At 38.7% G+C, this 19,902-nt stretch overlaps 1 protein-coding gene across 1 annotated transcript in view; it reads right to left on the bottom strand.

Annotated features, from left to right (window-relative positions):
* Positions 1-19,902, bottom strand: part of ENPP1 (ectonucleotide pyrophosphatase/phosphodiesterase 1) — a 57,890-nt gene that overhangs the window by 19,456 nt on the left and 18,532 nt on the right. The window contains exons 4-13 of the mRNA XM_075707616.1: positions 18,341-18,466; positions 18,112-18,172; positions 13,042-13,139; positions 9,106-9,185; positions 7,580-7,699; positions 5,069-5,178; positions 3,770-3,835; positions 3,383-3,455; positions 1,247-1,355; positions 122-253 (exon numbers count right to left, since the gene is read on the bottom strand). Of these exons, the coding sequence (XP_075563731.1) occupies positions 122-253; positions 1,247-1,355; positions 3,383-3,455; positions 3,770-3,835; positions 5,069-5,178; positions 7,580-7,699; positions 9,106-9,185; positions 13,042-13,139; positions 18,112-18,172; positions 18,341-18,466 (975 nt within the window). The remainder of the gene's footprint in view (positions 1-121; positions 254-1,246; positions 1,356-3,382; positions 3,456-3,769; positions 3,836-5,068; positions 5,179-7,579; positions 7,700-9,105; positions 9,186-13,041; positions 13,140-18,111; positions 18,173-18,340; positions 18,467-19,902) is intronic.

The raw sequence follows: 19,902 nt of genomic DNA on the forward strand, positions 1-19,902 counted from the left end.
CAGGCTGTCCCTAGTTCACCTTCACTCAGCGTTACCAATGGAATATGTGGATCTAAGTTTGTATTCATGAAGTACAAAAGTGTATAACTGAGTAACAAAAATTAGTTTAGCAATTACATACAAGAGAAATACTCATCTGGAACATTATTAGGTCTTAGACGAGCTGCAGGACCAGGTACTACTATGAAATCTTGAACATCATCCAGATAGGTGTTCAGATATGCTGTTTTTCTGCAGCTCCCTGCTTCCATCCCTACAAAAGGAAATAAATTTTATTTTTAAATGGCTATATCAATGCAGGAGTAGCCTTGCCGAGGAGACATGTAACTTAAGTTGTAGGAGTCAGAAATGTAATTTCTCAGGTCTTTTTATCAGCGACCCCAAGACATCTGACCCAAGGAGACCATAATACTCATGTACTGAAGAAAACAAAACATTACATAGACACAATCAGCCATTTCCTCATCTGAGAAAGACACTCCAATTAAATAGACAAATTTTCTTCTCTGAAAGGAAGAAATCTTATAAGCCTAAGAACAATAGTAATGGTCAGACCAAATATTCACTTAGCCCAATACCCAATATTCAGTAACATGTCTAGAGAAATACCCAATAAGCAGAGCAATTATGGACTGATCTTTCTCCCAGGGTTCCTTATCAGTTTCCAGAAGTCAAAGGGACTTTGACTTGTTTGTCAGGAAAAGAAGCAGAAAAAAAAATTATTGGTAAAATACATAACTTGCAGAAATAATTCCAGAAATATAGAAAAGCTATTACAGAAATAAAAGTTTCATATTCACAACTTCTAATAATGCATAAGGGATCTGATAACTGAAAGAAAGATGTGGCTTTTATTTTCACTTCAGCAATTCACAAACTATTGCTGTGTAGTGTAGTTAAAAGACAGAATAAAATTACATCTATTTGTTACAATTCACATCTTTTATTCTATTTCTTTTATCAGCTGGTAATGATCAGGGGAGGATTTAGGAATAACATATGAAAATTATTTATTCCTTCCCTAAGTTCTCCACTTCTTCCCACCCGCCCCCCCCCCCCCCCATAAAATAGTCTGATTCTCACCAATACTGATTATCTCTCACACAATCTTCATAATATAAAATGTAATTTCTAGGTATTAGCTGCTTCTTTAACTTTGCCAGAAACATGAAAGCATAAACTCAGAACATTACTTCATAAAAACAGCCCTTCAAAATTCTGATATATTTTATAAAATTGAATTTACCGTGATCTGATATAAAAATAAGGTTCAGGCATTTATGCAAGTTCATTTGTTTAAGACCATCCATCAGCATCCCTACTATGTTGTCCACTCTCTGTAATGCCATAATGACCTGCAGGACAAAAATAGGAATGTAAAGCAAGCATTAATGACTTAAATTAAAAAATAAAATTTATTTCTAGGGACAGTGAATAAATTTAAACTTTAACAGTATATGCTAATGAAGAATAAGAAGCTCTTATTACAGACCATTCAAGGCTAGATGCAGTCCAGACATAAACAAAGGATACAGGGGACCTAAAACTGTGGTGTAACCCCCAAACTCATGACAGGGAGTACATATAGCACACACTAACAGGAGGAACTGTGAGGACAGCAGATTACAGCATTCTCAACTAAACCTGCTTTTTGTCTGTTGCTACTTCTCTCAGTTCTATACCCTTTACATGCACAGTCTTTACATCTATTGAGAATGGACTCAACAGGTACACCTGTACAGCCAAACAAAAATGGGAGCCTGCAGACTGCCTAGCACCTGCACTGCTCAGGGCTACCTTCATCTACAGAAGACTGGCTATATCTACACTATACAGCTCTTGGCCCCAATTTTTTCTGAGCCCCAGACCATACTAAGACACAGCTACACATTTTTATGTGTTATTTCAGTTGAAGATGTTAAAAACAAAAAAACCCAAAAACTCTAAAACACCACCCCAGATTATAGCCAGTGAGGGTGGTTTTAAAGCATGAAATAGAGGATGTTTGTTGTATTACCAGGGGCACAACCGAGGACAAGAGGGAATGCCTGAGCGTGCAGGTGCTGATGGAAGAATACCAGAGGGCTGAGGAGCATAGAGGAAGCCAAGCCTGTGGCACTCTTCCTCAAAATCCCTGTTGGGAGAGACCCTGGAGCAAACTGCCCTTGCAATTGTGACTGGATATTAGTCTCAGAGCAAACTAGTTTAAAGGGACTGAAAAAGCCAAAGAACAAGCTACCAGTCTAGCTCTGTTCGTGATCCGGGGTCTGGCATTCAAGCTCACTTGCGTAAGCACAGCCACTGCAGATACTTTTGAGTAAACAAAACAAAAAAAGTATTTTTAAATGAAGTCATTCTGTTACCTCATTGAACTAACTAGTATAAGCTCTCTTGCTTTGTGTGAACAAAGATGAGATGTTCCTGGGGAGACTATAGACAAACCCTCAGGGTCTTTCTCTCCAGAGCATTCCTGACGTACAGAATTTCAGATCCACTTAGGAACCAAAGAAAAGGATAACCAATTTAAACACATTCCTATACTGCAGTTCCAATTAGTTGTCTACTACTTTACTGGGGACGTACATTCATCTTACAGTTCCTTACAGGAATAGTAACTGCTCACACCTCAAGAGAAATTGGCAAGAGCTTTTTACTGTTGTCACCACTGAGGTTAAATACCTAGTTAAGATGCCCAAACTTCCTGACCATTCAAGATGAGAGAATTTTATGATGTTCCTGAATTTCCAAGAGCTTTTTCCTTTGCATTTTTCACTTTGGTTTACTAAAATGTAAAGCTATTTTTGAAAACAGGAGCAGTCCCAAAGACTTCTTATTTATGCAATAGGTACACCACAGACTGTGATGGTGTGAACATCCCTTTTTTCACCCTCTTTCCAAGAGGGCATAAAAGCTAACTGCAGGGAGATAAGACCAATGTTAATCTAACCTTTGCACAGAGACTGGGGGAAAATGAATGATAATTATAACATGAATACTTAACCACCAAGACTTGGACCATTGCTATAAAAACCTCTGTTCTTGCTAAATTGAAAGTGTACAAACTTTCTGTCCCCCTCACCCCTGCCGTAAAATCAACACAAAGAATTAGTAGGAGCAGATAAAACAACATACAAGACATACCCAAACATGCTTTGACAATTTAGAAGTTATTTCAATAAGAAAATAAAAATTAGACTTACTAAACAGGCTATTACGTGCTTTATATCAATGTTAATTATGGCTGGGCTGTCTATTCACAATTTTTTTCCTAATAAGCATACTGAACCTATTTGGTTAATCTAACATGAATTATGGAAGTTTATTATAGAGTCAGAGCAAAGCTTCAAACTAAAACAAAACAAAAAGCTACAAAACTACTTACTCTGCTGCTTACTGGTCCAAACTTATGGCCCGAGGAATCTGGTTCTTCTAAATACAGAGTGTAAAAGTGTGGTCTATATCAAACAGTACCAAAAATGTAATATTTTACATACACGTTGAGACAGTTTGAAGAAATTATATTTAAACAATGGATATCAAATATTGGAAACAACACTATCATTCAGAAGAAGGACACATTAAAGGGAAACAGAGAAACATAACTTAATAAAAAAAAGGTTTCCGTCATAGAAACAGGCTTGCATTAAATAATACTTTAACATTTTTAGAATAATGCATAAGATATTGTAAACATGATTTCTGTTTTAAACAAAGTAATTCATTGCAATACCACTTGAGCAGGAACTTACACTTGCGATTGTATACCTACCTTTCTTCTTCAGGTAACTGCAGCCAGCGAAGAACAGTTATCACCCTTTCTTCAAAGGGGATTGAGCTGTATCAGAACAACACAAGATCAGCCAACCATGTATTTCCAAGAGCTAAAAAATTTTAGTCACACATTACAAAATCAATGTACTTTAGCAGAGAAAATTGAGTTCAACTGGATGCCATTAATGGCTATTTAGTAGGATGCAAGCTGATCCATGCTAATTTCCTGTGACTCTACAGTAGTTAATGGCCCGATCTAAAACTCCCTTGAATATTGTCCCCATTGATTGCAATCTGATTAGAATAAAGCTTCCAATATTGCTTGTGTTTATTACACAAAGAATAATTGGCTTCTGGGTGCAAAATCTCATGCAGGTTTTCATTCCTGTATTATGTTTTGAAAAAGTTTTGATTTGGTGGTGTTTTTTTGTTTTGTTTCTTAAATGTTTAAACAGTTTGAATACAAGTTCTCATACTATGTCACAAAGTAGATGCTCTATATCAACTACTGGAGTAGAACAACAATAAGCATGTTGACCTGTAACAACACAAGGCACCCACAAAGTTAGTAATTCAGCTATTTAACACAAGTTCAAGTAACAATGTGCAAGTTTCTAGAGGAAAAAAAAAAAAACGTAGGCAGTAAGTCAAGAATCAGAATATCCATGCTATATGAAGGGTGTAGGAAGCAAAAATGATCCTAAGACAGAAATTAAAAGCCTGATTTCCCAGGCAAGATTTGAGATTGTTAAATAAAGTGGCGATAAACAGATTTATGTAGAATTTTCATTAGCCAGAAAATGTTTAATTGCAGAGAACAGAAATCACTACCTGAAATATGACTGCCTTAATGTGAAATATTTTCAAAATTTGCAATGAAAATAATTTTACATTGGAACAATTTACCACAGTCAACAGTAAAACATTAGTTTTCATGGACAATATCATGTCAAGACCTGATCCACTCACTGTATGAGAGGTTTTGATTGAATGACTAAACACACCCACAAAACATTTTTATAATTAGAAACAGAAAAGCACTAAAGCTTCAAATCTGGCTGCTCTTAAAGCTGATTTTTTCCACATCCTTCCTGTAAAATGTTTGCTGCGGAATGACAAAACGATTAGACAAAGAATCTGCATTACACAAACAAAATTAATTGGATCCTAACTTTTTTTCATGTTGTGTACAACTATTTCGAAAAGCAGGGGAAAAAAAAATTATGCTTTCTCTGGCGTCTGCCCCATTGCAACACTTAAAGTAAACTATTCATCTAAGACACGGGAGTTTACGTACCTACTGTAGTTTTCATACAGGTTTGGAAAGGTTCCATTAACTGCTACATCTGACCCAGGCCAAAAGAACGTACCCGCTCTTAAACCTTGGTACATAGCTGTTAGCCAAATCTGCAGGAGAAGATCACCATCATTAGTGCAGGTCACTGAATTAGCTGAGTAACTGCCAGATCTGCTACCACCCCCACCATGTCTGCACCTTTCAGCAAGATCAAAACATAAAAATGTAAGTGGAGTGCTCCAGACAGTCAATCTTGCACGTCATTGCTATCTGCAGTCCAGATATACCTTGCAGCCTGATTCCTTATGGCAAACACTTGCACCCCTTCTGCTGCTACACCAGGAGGAGCCAGGACAGAAGTAGGAACCATGAGCTCCCATGGATGGAGCAGTAATGCAATGGTAGAACCATGGCTGAACAGCAGGAAGGGGAAATGTCTCAAGACATTCTCCTAAGGAAGCTGGCGGCTCATGGCTTGGATGGGTGCACTCTTTGCTGGGTAAAAAACTGGCTGGGTGGCCGAGCCCAGAGAGTTGTGGTGAATGGAGTTAAGTCCAATTGGTGACCGGTCACGAGCAGTGTTCCCCAGGGCTCAGTTTTGGGGCCAGTCTTGTTTAACATCTTTATCGATGATCTGGATGAGGGGATTGAGTGCATCCTCAGTAAGTTTGCAGATGACACCAAACTGGGTGGGAGTGTCAATCTGCTGGAGGGTAGGATGGCCCTGCAGAGGGATCTGGACAGGCTGGACCAAGGGGCTGAGGCCAACTGTATGAGGTTCAACAAGGCCAAGTGCCAGGTCCCACACTTGGGTCACAAGAACCCCATGCAACGCTATAGGCTTGGGGAAGAGTGGCTGGGAAGCTGCCTGGCTGAAAAAGATCTGGGGATGTTGGTAGACAGGAAGCTGAACATGAGCCAGCAGTGTGCCCAGGTGGCCAAGAAGGCCAACAGCATCCTGGCTTGTATCAGGAATGCTGTGGCCAGCAGGAGCAGGGAGGTGATTGTCCCCCTGTACTCAGCGCCGATGAGGCCACACCTGGAATACTGTGTCCAGTTTTGGGCCCCTCAATACAAGAAAGACATTGAGGTGCTGGAGCATGTCCAGAAAAGGGCAACAAGGCTGTTGAAGGGTCTGGAGAACAAGTCTTATGAGGAGCGGCTGAGGGAACTGGGGTTGTTTAGCCTGGAGAAGAGGAGGCTGAGGGGAGACCTTATCACTCTCTACAACTACCTGAAAGGAGGTTGTAGTGAGGTGGGTGTTGGTCTCTTCTCCCATGTAGTTAGCGATAGGACAAGAGGAAATGGGCTCAAGCTGCATCAGGGGAGGTTTAGGTTGGATATTAGGAAAAATTTCTTCACAGAAAAGGTAGTCAAGCATTGGAACAGGCTGCCCAGAGAGGCGGTGGAGTCACCATCCCTGGAGGTGTTCAAAAAACAGGTAGACGTGGCATTTTGGGACATGGTTTAGTGGGCATGGTGGTGTTGGGTTGATGGTTGGACTGATGATCTTAGAAATCCTTTCCAACCTTAATGATTCCTAGTTTTTACTTTCATTAAAAAATAATCCAGCCACCAAGCCAGGAAACTTGAAATTGCTACTCTACCCTTAATTGGTTTAGTGTGGAATTTGTAGTGCTAGGTTAATGGTTGGACTGGATGATGTTAAAGGTCTTTTCTCTTTTCCAGCCTAAACGATTCTCTGATTTTATGATTCTAAGAACTGTGAAGCAAGAAGGGGTGGGAATGTTCTGAGGACCTATGCCCCACATACTCTGAAGTGTGAGAGCAAGACTTTGGTCAACTCTTCTGATTTTACTGCTGATCTCATGATTTGCAGATTTCTGTCTGCCTTCTATGTGTTTTCCTGCCTCACTCCTCCACCAGTGGAGTTAGTCTTCTCAGCGGCCCATAAAGTCTACACTTGTGTGTTCTTTCCAAAAATTAAAATAAATAAATTAAAAAAAAAAAAACTCCCCACATTATTACATAGTTGCATCTCTTCCCTTGCTATTCTTCAGGCTAGCACTCACCCAAACTTTCCCATGCCACTTCATTTTGATGGTGGTCTCAGCAGATTTACCATAATTGTATGATTGAACCAAGACTTTTTCTTTTAAAACAGCATCTTTAGACTTAGTAGTAATTTGGGCAGAGTATAAACTTTTACTGCTTATTACTAAAATTAACTGGTCTGTCTATTTCCCCAGAGAAGTTAACTGCAAACCCACTTCATATTTAAAAAGGAACAAAATCTGATATCTCTATTAGTTATTTTAAGATAGTTTTCTCCAAGGAGAAAACTCCATTTAAGTTTCAACAAAATCTGTTACACTGTTTCATTTGTTATTTTGCAGCTCTAGTATTGCGATTCCTAATCATGCTGAGTAATGCTTCTTGGCTGACTTAGAAGTACCCTCTGTACTCTTTCAACATCACTATGCTTCCAAGTGATATTAAGTAACAAAACAAGAGGCTGGTGTACATTCTCAGCATTGTATTAATACTTACAGGCTGTCCTTGGTACCACTGTGGATTGAACTTCTCTTCACCTTTAAGGGTGAAGAATGCATTTCTTTTGGGGTCATACATCTTGTTATCGATTATACCATGAGATTCAGGATACAGCCCCTGTAAATATTGAGAGTATACCTTGTCACAATGTTATAAAGAACCTTCCAGCTGCACAAACATGCCTGTTAGACAAGTATGTCCAGTGAATAATCTATATGCGACTTCTACTCCACCAGTAGCTCAAGACACAAATTTAACAGCATCTACCATTACCACCAAGCCCTACCTTCCAATTCTTAATTGCTTCTCAGTGAGATTAAAAAGAAGAAAAAAAAAAAAAAAGGCAAACAACTTGCGCTGGGATCAAACCAAAAGACACCATCTCAGTTCACACATTTGCTGTATCTTAGTACGAATGACAAAGCAATTACCTGTGTTGGACCTCCCTTACATGACCAAAAACTGGGGATTTCAAAGGAGAATTACACATCAGCAGGTGAAAGCTCTAGCTGGGGATAACCACTGCATAAGCAGCAAAAGAAGTGCTCAGAGGAACAGCTGTTAGGTAGTTTTCACAGACTTTGTGCTCTGCCTTCAAGCAGACTAGTTCCTTTTTACCTTAAAGGATGTAACACCACCACCATTAGGACCCTGACAAACACCACGCCTGCTACTTTTCACAAGAACAGGGAGCTGAGACAAAGCTCTATACTGCATTTAGGGACACCCTCACACATGGCTGCAGGGCATGATTAATGCCTCTTAGTTGCACATTCAATCATTGATATTTGTGACGATTACACAATTAAACATCTCATTCCTGAACCTGTGCTCCTCGCTTACCAAAAGGTAGCCCTGACAAACTGGGAAGGTAAGAAAGAAGGTGCTGATCCTCAAGTATTTGATTGAATTTCAATTCTGACATAATGAAACTAAGAAGAATCTGCTGGATTCCAGCCCTGCACTCGGCACTGAAAACCTCAATTTTTCTTTTTCCTCATATATGCAGGAGGTGATAAATTTACAAGATCAGCTTTGTGACATTCCTATCCAGGTTTGGGTACAGTCCATCACAGAGTCAACATCAATGTGATATTCAAATCTTTACTTTCATTAATATTCTTCTTTGCATCATGCCAAGGTACCTTAAAGAAGTGGAACAAGGCTGGCAGTTTAAGAGAGTCAGGCTGCTCTCACTCCAAGAGAAAGAGCACTGCAATTTAGTGGGAATATTTATACAAATAAGGACTTGTAAAGGGATGTGACCTTCTACCTATATGGGAATTCTTGCAGCTAGTCTTGGAAGGATTGGATTGCTTAGATTAAATCTGACCATTTAGCTGTAGTGTTATATAAAAGACTGTTAATCTAAGTTAGATAAAGAGTATAATATATACATTTTCATACTCTGAATAGAAATTGTATTATGTTAATAATCCATAAAAAAGTACTATTCCTATGGAGACAACTTGATAATCAACAGTCTCTTCAGTAGTGGAAACATAATATACAGGAATTCTTACTGTGACGATGGAGTAATGATTGGGAAAGGTTTTTGAAGGATACACTGGTCTCATACTGGAAGTGTATGTTCCACATTTCTCTAGAAGAAAGAAAGAAAATCAGCAAAATTACAGAAATGGAAAAGCTTGCAAGTTTATCTCATGAAGATAAATGCCTATTTAAAAAAAAAAACCAAAAAACCCCACCCCGAACACCACAAAACCAACAACAAGAGAGATTTACAGAAAGTTTTCATTCTTCAAAATTCTGAGGTTAATACTTTATTCTTCTTCCTGTATTCATTTACAATTGGACTAAATGACTATTAATATAAGTTTTATATATTCCTAATGACTGACTTCAATGGTCACATGAGCAAAGCCTACAGTCCTTATGAAAAGCATGCATAGATAAGAATGAATAATCAAAGAAATCGCACCCTCCAAAGTAGCCCTGGTGTGTGGTAACTGAAGTCTGCAGCTTGAGACCAACTAGCTACTTCACCCTGGACGCTCCCAGAGATAAAGCAGCTGCTGGCACAGTGGTGCCCTGGCTCTCTTGATCACTTGTTAAATCACTACTAGTTTTGCATTCTCTTTTTTGTTCATTTTAATATAAAATTACACTCTTATTCTGTGATGACTCTCAAAGTTTTCTTTGTCTTGATATAAAAATCATAGGTTTCTAAGGAGATTAGTGCACAGTATTTGTCAGTATGAAGTCATCAGCCAGGCCAAAGCACTTAAGTAAAGCTTACTGAAGTTATGTGCCTAAATTTCCACAGGCAATGTATGGACCCTGATATTGGGGGGGGGGGGGGGGGGGGGGGGTGGTGTAAAAAGAAAATGAAAAGCCTTCATTAACGACTTTGAAAATACTATGTGATAAAACCACTTCAACTGATGCTCAAAGTAATGATCCTATAGAAAGAAGACCACTGGGCCGTCCTCACTGGCCCTCTGGGTCATTATGTATAACAAAATAGAAATGAAAAGTTTGATAATACAAGAAGTGTTGTGTCAAGGCACTTTAAACTCATTGGATTAGGGCTTTTGATTAGATCTCAGTTGAAATAATCAACTTGAGCTAACTGAGATAAGAAGAAGCCAGGTGAGAAAAAGAAATCCTTTAAAGCTACACAGACATCCTCTCCCATGTCTCTGTTTTGTAGTAACAAATCATCACTTGTACCCTTTTTGCTACTGCAACACACTTGATGCATTTCAACCATTTCCAAATCCGTTATTGAGGCTGTTTTCCCAAATAGTAGGTTTTTGGTGGGGGTGGTGGGGAGGGAGGTTGGGGTGGTTTTGTTTTAAGATATAGGAGAAAAATACACTTAAACTTTGTTTTGTCCAAAATCCTAGTGGGTTTTGCGGGGACCTTCCATAACAGTTATCTATCTATATTTTGGCTTGTTATCTTAATTAGTGACAACTGAAGACAAAAAGATTTATTTTAAAATTATGACATCGCAGCATAAAAGTATGTGAAAATGTCTTCTCTGAGCCCCATATGCACACATTATGGCTAGGCCTGGGTTCACTGAGAACCCTCAGCTCCATGCTGAATTGCCCACCTTTCAACAGGTAGCAGAGTGGGTGTGTGCATGTGTGTGTACAATAAAACTTGCTAAAAAAAAGTGAAATTGTCTTACAGGCATCTACTCTAATGGATTTCTGCAAGGAGATATCAGAATGTCATTGTAAGCATGGCTGAATTAACATGACTACATAATGGAAATATTTTTATCTAACAGAATGCTGCACTTGTCCTCAAGTTTTTTAAAGAGGAAAATCCCAGGATTTAGCACGGTTCTAATTTCATAAAGAACTGGGCAGTCTGATAAGTTACTTCATGTGAATAACTCTTCACTGCTTTCTAAGTGCTGTCATTCATACACAGTGTCTCTTTTTGAACATTTACTAGTCCTGTAAAATGGGTAACTATGAACAGCAAAAGGATTCAATACAATTTTTCCAGCAATAGTCAAGCAATTTATCTGTTATTGTTACTTGCCCACCACAGAGAGAGAGATTTTATTACCCCTTCCTGCACAGTAAAGTATTGTAGCAGTATTTATGCACGCATAGAAATATTTATCTTTACAGTATGAATGCTTCCACCATTTTCAGTGCCTACAGATAGATGGGACACAGAACACATGGAGAGTTGAAGCCACAGGCCTTCAGAGTGTCATGTGATATATACCCACCAACTTTCATTCATTCATGAGACTATTTTTCTCTCACTGAAGAAAATTTGCCTTATCTGAGTTTCTCACCCACCATTTTACGGGAAGACCAGAAAGCAAAATTTTGTAACAATAGAAAGCTGGATATCCTGTGGTTTATCATACCATAAAAGTCTTCTATCAGATTACAGTTCTACATTACTCTGGAACATTTTTTTTTGTACACATAATGCAGAAATAATATTTTTTTCCCCAGATTGTTCCTTATTTTATTCTAAAACATGTATTATTAGACATCCTGTTTTCAGAATCCTTGAAAAATGAAGTTTTAACCATCAAAAACTCCATGGATCTGGAGAAGTGAAGTGCCTTTGATAAGATTTGTATTTCTTAGTAGTCAGAATTTATCATGGTTTCAGTGGAAACAGAAATACAAGTTTATTAGAAGTCAATGAGAGAAGATGCACTGTAGCCTATCCAGACCAAAGAATGAAGAAACTTTACATGTGGAAGTGGACATCACAGCCTGGAAGTCCTGCAGATGCTTTGTGGCACCATTATTTTGTATCTCAGCCGGAGCTATAACCATTTGTAATAGTCAGCCTCTCCTCTCAATGCCCAAAAAGTCTTGTTCAGTTGAAAATTTTGATAACTGCATGTTATGAAGTTGTTTCAAATGCCCCATTTTATTCTAACACAGAGGAGGAAAAAAAAAAGCTAAAACCTCAAATACATCTGTGAATTGTTACTCTCTGGAACAGATCAAGTTGTAACAACCACTGTACAAAAAAAGCAAGTATTTTTACTAACTTATTTTTAGTCAAACTGAAACCAGCCACCCCAGGTAGTAATTTATGAATGACAAGAAGATTGGCCTATTTTTCAGACAAGAAATGCCATCGGTTCTTTACAGACCACAGCCAAAATAGGGACAGGAAAAGTAACTTTGTAGTGTCTAAGTAATTTCAGTTAAAGACACTATAAAACCTATGGAAAAAATATGTACTTATGAGGCTCTCATTTCTTCTGAAAACATTTTTTAAATGAAGGTTTTCTCAGATTCATCACATTTCTACCAGCCCTTCTACATGATCTGTTCCTAATCTCATCCTTCTCTACAGACATGGTTTAGTGAGCATGGTGGTGTTGGGTTGATGGTTGGACTGGTGATCTTAGAGGTCCTTTCCAATCTTAATGATTCCTAGTTTTTACTTTCATTAAAAAATAATCCAGCCACCAAGCCAGGAAACATGAAATTGCTACTCTACCCTTAATTGGTTTAGTGGTGGACTTGGTAATGGTAGGCTAATGGTTGGACTGGATGATCTTAAAGGTCTTTTCCAACATAAACGATTTGTGATTCTATGATTCTTTTCCAAGTACAATGAAATGCTTTCTACCTTGCTTTCCATTTTCCAAACCTAAATGAGACTATACAATATAGAGTAAAAAGTGTATTTTCCTCTATTTTGAAGAAATAAAGATAAAGTAAGCTCACAGCAAAAAGTGTCCACCCCCTAAATATAGCAAGGGCTACTTAATAATTTTTAGGGTTTCACTGGAAATCCAAAGGGCCCTTTCCTCACCCCCTCCCTCACCTCAAGTTCTCTGTGCACAGTTGTCACATAGGGCAACAGCTTAAATTTCCATGGAAGAGTGAGGATTTAAAAGAGTAAGCATAGCTACATCTGCAGAACAAGCAAACCCCATGGATTTTTCAGGTAAGACATCATGATATTGCTTAGACAAAGAAACTACTCACGTAATTTGCTAATAACAGGTAGAAGATCACCCCAAGTCTGCAAATATTCTGCTCTGAAGCCATCCAATGAAAATAGTAACACCGGAGACTTGGTAAATCTGAACAAACAGAAATTGAAGTATTAAAAGACAGACTCTGAGAAATAATTTCCTTTCACTTATTTCAATAAAGTTTTCCCCAAACCGTGGGGATGTTCATTATGGGACTACAAACCAGGCCGAGGAAGTAAGTCCTCCTAAGGAAGAAGGTTCGCAGGCTGGCACAGTGGTGAGCAGACCACCCATCCAGTCCCTCTGCTCACAGGCTGGCATAGCAACCCTGCCCAAACAGGCTGAGGACTGCAGTAGGGCATGCACAGGCAAATCATGACAAGGTCCGATTTCACAAAAACCCATAAAATAAAGTACAAGCCAAGATGCTCACATGATCTATCTGGTGGGTTTGGTACTCCTTATCTTGAAATCAGTCCCATTGGAGCAACACTCAGCCCCTCCAACTCCCCTCCTCCCACTCAGAGGTAAGAGCAGGGAAAGATAAAAGGCAATGCAAAGCCATACCTCTCCTTTATTCACTTTGCTCCTGAACAACTTATAATCTAGCTGAAAAAAAGGACTTTATCTCTTTACATACACAGTGCACTGAACTGTAAGAAAGCGTAGTGTACAGGATATGTTAAATCAGCAACCGCAAAACACATGTTTACCCTTTCATCTTATAAAGATTATTTAACCAAGAAGAACTGAACCACTCTCTCCTCTGTACCTGAAGTACTATGAATCTCCAAACTGAAAAATGTGGCCCTATTACTGGAACACTGAAACAGTATTTCAGCCTGGAACTTGACAGATAGATTCAGAAACTGATTTCACTGGAACTAGCAAAAATAAATCCTCCCTTCCAGTCTCCACAGGACCTATGTTTTCCAGCCTTGACTTGTTCCCAGCTTCAGCCCCGTTCAAACAATTTCTCTCCAACTGCAAGTCTTAAACCATTGCACCACAGACTGGAATAGTCATCAGTAACTTCTTCCTTGAAAAAAAAAAAAATCTTATGTTTCACCTGTAGATATAAGGACATGTGAGACTGCAAAAAAAAAAAAAAATCACTGCAGTGCAGCAACAACCACTAAAAACACAGATTTGCATAAAAGAATCAAATATATTTTACACGCCAATTGCAACCTCTTTTTCCCTTTTTTATGTTTACAAATTGTAAAATGAAAATGTTTCTTTTAAGTTTTGTTGCACTTTATTTTCCCAAAATAAAACAGTGAGGATAGAAGACAAATAATACTTCTAAAGTGTGGACAATTTCTTTAGTGAGGTACCCCACAAAGAAAACCCCAAAGTCATTTACAAGTGCAACATTTATAAGCCTTATTTCAGTCAAACAAATGTGACTGTATTAAACTGAAGATTAGTCAGGCAAGAAACATGTCTATCCTAAGAAAATCTTAATCAACAATTTGGACAACGGTTCAGCCGAAAGGACTTTAGTCAGAACCATTACATAGCCTACCCTCCACCCCAAACACAGTAAAACATTAAGATGTATTTGTAAGATGTGTGTTTGTAGCCTGGTTTTCATTTATATGGTATATTTAATACCATCTTTTGGAAATCTTAGAAGGGACAGTCAGTTGGGAACAAGAAATAAATTATCTTCTTCTGACCAAGACTAGACTGAAGTCCTTTGGCATAACAGAGTGGGGAAACTTCATGAACTACCTTTGCCTATATTACAAGTAACTTTTGCACCACAGATTCTGATCTCTGCAACTTTTGCAAATACCTTCTCCACTCCCTCCCCAATAAATTGATTCCCTCCAATGGAGGGGTATAAAAATCTTCGCTGCAAAGTTTCCTGCAATAAGACATGAACTTTGAGGCAAAGACCGTTCAATATTACTTACCAACAAGTCTAACTTAAAAAAACATATTTAAAACAACTCCTTAGAAAGGGACTTTACGCAACTGTTTCTGGTTTGGCATTTACAAGTAAACCAACTGTTAAGTACATGTTTTGGTTGTCTGCGAGTCCAGCTACTGACCCTCTCACACATGTAAAATTAAACTTGGCAAAACAGACCATTGCCACAACTAGGGAGATCAGCCATTTCACTTCTTGTATACTCTACACATGCTGAAACTCACATAGTTAGTGACCTGCCCTGTGCTCAGGAAAGCAAAGCATGACAGACCATGTTAAACTGCACTCTTTTTGGAACAGCTCCAGTAAAATCCCCAGACAAACTGACCCGAGCTCAGTTCTGAGACATATCAAGAATTTCGATGACTTTTTCCTGTCAGTAGCCAAGGTTACACTTGCTACTTCAAAAATGTGCTACCATGAGCAAGCAAGCCTGGGAGGCTCAAGCTTTGGCCCTGCCAGCAATTCATGCCAGCTGTGTCCGAACAGTATGACAAGGGTGTTTCACAGCTCTTGGATAAATATGTATGCCACAGTCACATCCTGACTCCAAACTGAAGGAAATGCCATGGTAATTATCCCCTCCTATAAACTGTCTTCTATGGAAACATAACGCAGGCGACACAGGCTTGCTGTGGTCTAGCAGGTTCACCAGCCTGGATGATCAAGAGCCCAGAACTGCAGACCACGCTGCCAAGCTGACCTGCCTCACCACAGGCAAGTTAGACCACAATTAAAGGAAAAAAAGAAAAGAAAGTCCTCTTGAAAAGCTAAACATACTACACAGAAAACTTCCTATCCCTCCCCACGCACACTACTGCCTATATACAGCCATAAAGCATAGGAAGTAAAGCTTTCCTTCCCACTAAATGTACGTAAAGCCTCAACCGGAGGCATAATAGCAATCTTCAAATACACAGCAGAGATCTGCAGAGAGGAAAGGAATTAACTGCTCTTCCAGCTCGAAGACAGAACAAATAGCAATAGGCTTAAAGTGCAGCAAAATGTACTAAGGCATCAGGAAAACCATCTAGCTAAGCACTAGGATAAACTGCTTAAGTAGGTTTGAATTCTCAGAGTTTTATTTCATTCTTAGAACAGTGGGAAGGACTAGATCACTCCTGAAATCTTATAGCCCATTAACTTTATAATCATATTAAATAACATAGAACCTAGTCTTGGAAAGTCTTAGGTGTACGCTTAATATTAAGCATTTGATAGGTCTCATTGAAATCAGCGGGATTTCTCAGATTAAGCACCTCATTGAACATTACATTGTCTTTTGTCTATTCTGCACCACAAGAGCAAACCCAACTAAAACCAAAACAGAACAAAACCAGCAATTTGAACCCACAAAACATGCTGTACTAATATGCACACAGTCAGAACTGACATCCCGAGGCCTCAAAATGAGCACTGAGCTTAAGGCACCTGCACTCCTGCCTACCCCACCATAGGAAGAAGTGGATCGTTTACCGAGTTGTTAGTTTTGGGAGAGGCTTGTATGCTAACAGTCTGAGATGAGCCTCAGTCAACACTTTGATTCAACTTTGACCAAACATCACCTTTTCCTGGGCTGGGTTTTATTGCAACATTTCTGGTTTTGCCAGGATTAAAACAATTTTAGTAGCATAACTACGCATCCCTTTCATTCGCTGAACAGAAAAAACTAACAAAAAAAACCCTAAAAACAAGTTCATCAACAGGAGTTGCTCTACGGCATTCACGCCGTTAACTTTGACTGTGGATGTGCACAAGGATCTTGTTTGTTTATCCACCCCTTGAGGGTAACACTCCCTAGTCTTGCATTAGGGAAATCAGCATCCTAGAGTCAGTTCCTAGCACACAGTCCTGAATGGCCCCTCACCTCAGAATAGAAGTTAACAACAAAAGCTTTCAGAACCGCCTGGCTACCACCCTTCTGCATGGGAGCTTATCACGGACTTGGACTCCAAGATGGACAGAAGCTCCAATTTCTGTCTTGAACAAGATTCTGAAGTGTCAGCGTTTGTTATTGCTCTGAATCAGAATGAAAAGTGCTCATTTGGTATAAAAATATTCCAAAAGGAAATGTATTTTGTTTGACAATATTATAACTCCAATGAATAAACATAGCACGATTTAAATATCTTAACATAAGTCAAAAAAAGTAATGACATGAGAACAGAATGAAATGTTTTTCCTTTACTAAAAATATCCACAGCAAACCATAATTTCAAAATCATCAAAATGAAAATAGTTTTGATTTTTTTTGACACTTTTCAGACAAGAACGTAACTGAATTTAACTCATTCAACAAACTATTTTCCAGTGGAACACATTTAATCAAGAATGTTTAAGTCACTTCTATTAATAACTTATACATGCAATCACAGTTTGTAGTCAACTTTAGCTTTAAAATTAATTTGAAGATCCCACAGCAAAAACATTACAAGAAATGCAGGCTTTTTTCCTGGCTGGGAACTTTGCTGTACTATTTGAGCCCAAGTGCTGATGCCATAAACTAGATGAGTCATTTCTCACACAGTGTATACATGACTTGCAGGAGTGGGCCCAATGTGGAGCTGAGCCAGGGAATACATGGATCCCATAGCATTTTACACCTTTTAAAGAAAGTAGTTCAGACAGCTTGCAAATAACGCTGTCCCACTGCTGGTGAAACTGGGACAGCAATCTGCCCACATTTTGCAGTTCTGGGGCTGGAACAGGCAAGCAAATGGAAAGGTCTTTAGAAGTGACCAGGGAGAGAGGCAGTCTTAGGAGTCCATGACTGCTGCATGGGTCCCAAAATATTTGGGACAGCAGGTATTGGAGTACATGTAGGATAATAATGAGGCTAGCACAAAGCAGACCTGCCCAGAGCACACACATCTGTGAGAGACAGCAGAGTTCAGGAATAGGCATGTCTTGCAAGTCAAGCAAGTGCTGGGATACATGAGTGCTGCTGGGATAGAGCAACCCGATCTGTTAGTAAGCGCTACACCAAATGCCAACTGAACAGGTGCCCTTCTCTGTCTGGCAGCTGCTCTTACTGTGGGTAAGAAAGGCAAGCAGGTCCCAGGAAGGCACAGTAGGGAAAATAAATCTCAGAAATTAAAGGTAAGCAAAGAGCAGAGCTATGCAAATATACAACATCCTCACCCTTTTGGACACTGAGGTTCAGTAATGTCCTCACACTCTTCTTCAACCCAGCTTGCCTCTCCTTAAAAAAATGAGTGCAATTTATTTTTTAAGACAGTACATTCTTATTGATAAATGCGAATGTTTTCATTTTATTGGATGCTTTTAAGATTATATTATGTCCTTGCTCCTTTCATACAAATACGGGCACATGTAAGAGAGACTGCAGGAATTTGTTGAGGATATTTACCTTTACAAACAGCATAATAATTGACACAGCAATCTTTATTTTCCACACAATCATCTGAACAGGAACAATGATATTCTGGTCGCCTCTTCTCTCCACACCTGAATTTATTGCAGATCCATATATGGGCTAAAACACAGACAAGAGAGAAAAGGACAGCACAACGGTTAATACCAGTGCAAGCACAGAATTACTAAACTGAGCGTTAAGTTCTACCTCAAATGCGTACCCACTGAAAAACAGTCCTGATGTATCTCATACATGCATAATATTCCAAGCTTTGGCACTTTGGAAAATAGAAACACCCATGGCTAAATAATCCAACTGCATAGCCATCTGAATACAATTCTGCAGCATGTGGTTATAAATATCACAGATCAGAAGAGGTCAACAGAAAGAATCCTTTTTACAGACCTCCTTAAATATGGTAGTTTATGCAGGTTTAATCTGGTAGATACATAATATAAAGAAGCTCCCAAACAACTCCCCCAGGAAAACCCCAAACCTGAGTCTGAATTTGGAATGCCTAGAAAACACTGAGCAGGAATAACTTATTCTGACTTACACTGAAGTCACAATGGATTTTACCAGTCACCATCAAGCACTCCAGCTTCTTTCAGCACCTCTTAGGCATAGGCATAACTCTGCCACTATTTGAGACCATATACATAGCTTACAGAAAGACCTATTGACTTCAGCTTCCTTGCTGGTTTTAGTAAAGATTTTTTTTCCCTTGAATCATATTGATTTTTCTGAACAGAATATTCCGATACATCGTATCATTTGAAGACGATCATTTTGTTATCAGTTGTAAACACAAGTAGATCCTTTACAGTCATTGAGGATTAACATGAATTAATTTACCGAGTAAATACTTAAGCGAAGGTCTTAACAGAGACACAGAAGCAAATCTAAACTTTTGAGTAAAGGACAGTTAGTACGCGATCTTCATATATGACTAGTACTTAGAAATCCCTAAAAGCATTCTTGGGAGGTTAATCTCACTTTCAGGAATGCTGAACTTCAGTAACTCCACCAATGTCAGTAGATCTTTACTTCTGTGAGAGATACAAGAATCTATTAAGGTTCTACTTACATGATAGTATTTGGAAATTAGAATTTGATTCTCCACTGATGTTAAAGCTAATTAATTTTAAAAAAACACCACCAAGCAATGAATTCCCACCTTAGTGCTAAAACTGACTCTCCAGTTCATTTTTAAAGAATGCTTTAAAGTGAGGGAGAGTGGTGTAATGAAACAACGTGAAGAGTAAATCCCACGCTACTATTCTACAAGAAAAAAGCCTTATGCAATTTCGAGGACCTTTCAATAATAGTCAGCTGAAGCAGGGATCTGAGCTCAGTTTAATCATTTGGTTTTAAAAGTCAACATTGGAATTTTTAATTTCAGGGTGAGACTACATTGATAAATTTTATAAATATACATAAAGAGGAGTGAGAAGAAAAATAGTTAACTGAAAAGAATGCTGCATGTGAAGCATTAAGGCAAAACTAAATTAGAGAAAACAGTCAAGTTCTGGCCTTAGTGTTACTAGCCACACTAA

The sequence above is a fragment of the Pelecanus crispus genome, chromosome 3 (genome assembly GCF_030463565.1).
Source record: "Pelecanus crispus isolate bPelCri1 chromosome 3, bPelCri1.pri, whole genome shotgun sequence".
NCBI classification, from domain to species: Eukaryota; Metazoa; Chordata; class Aves; order Pelecaniformes; family Pelecanidae; genus Pelecanus; species Pelecanus crispus.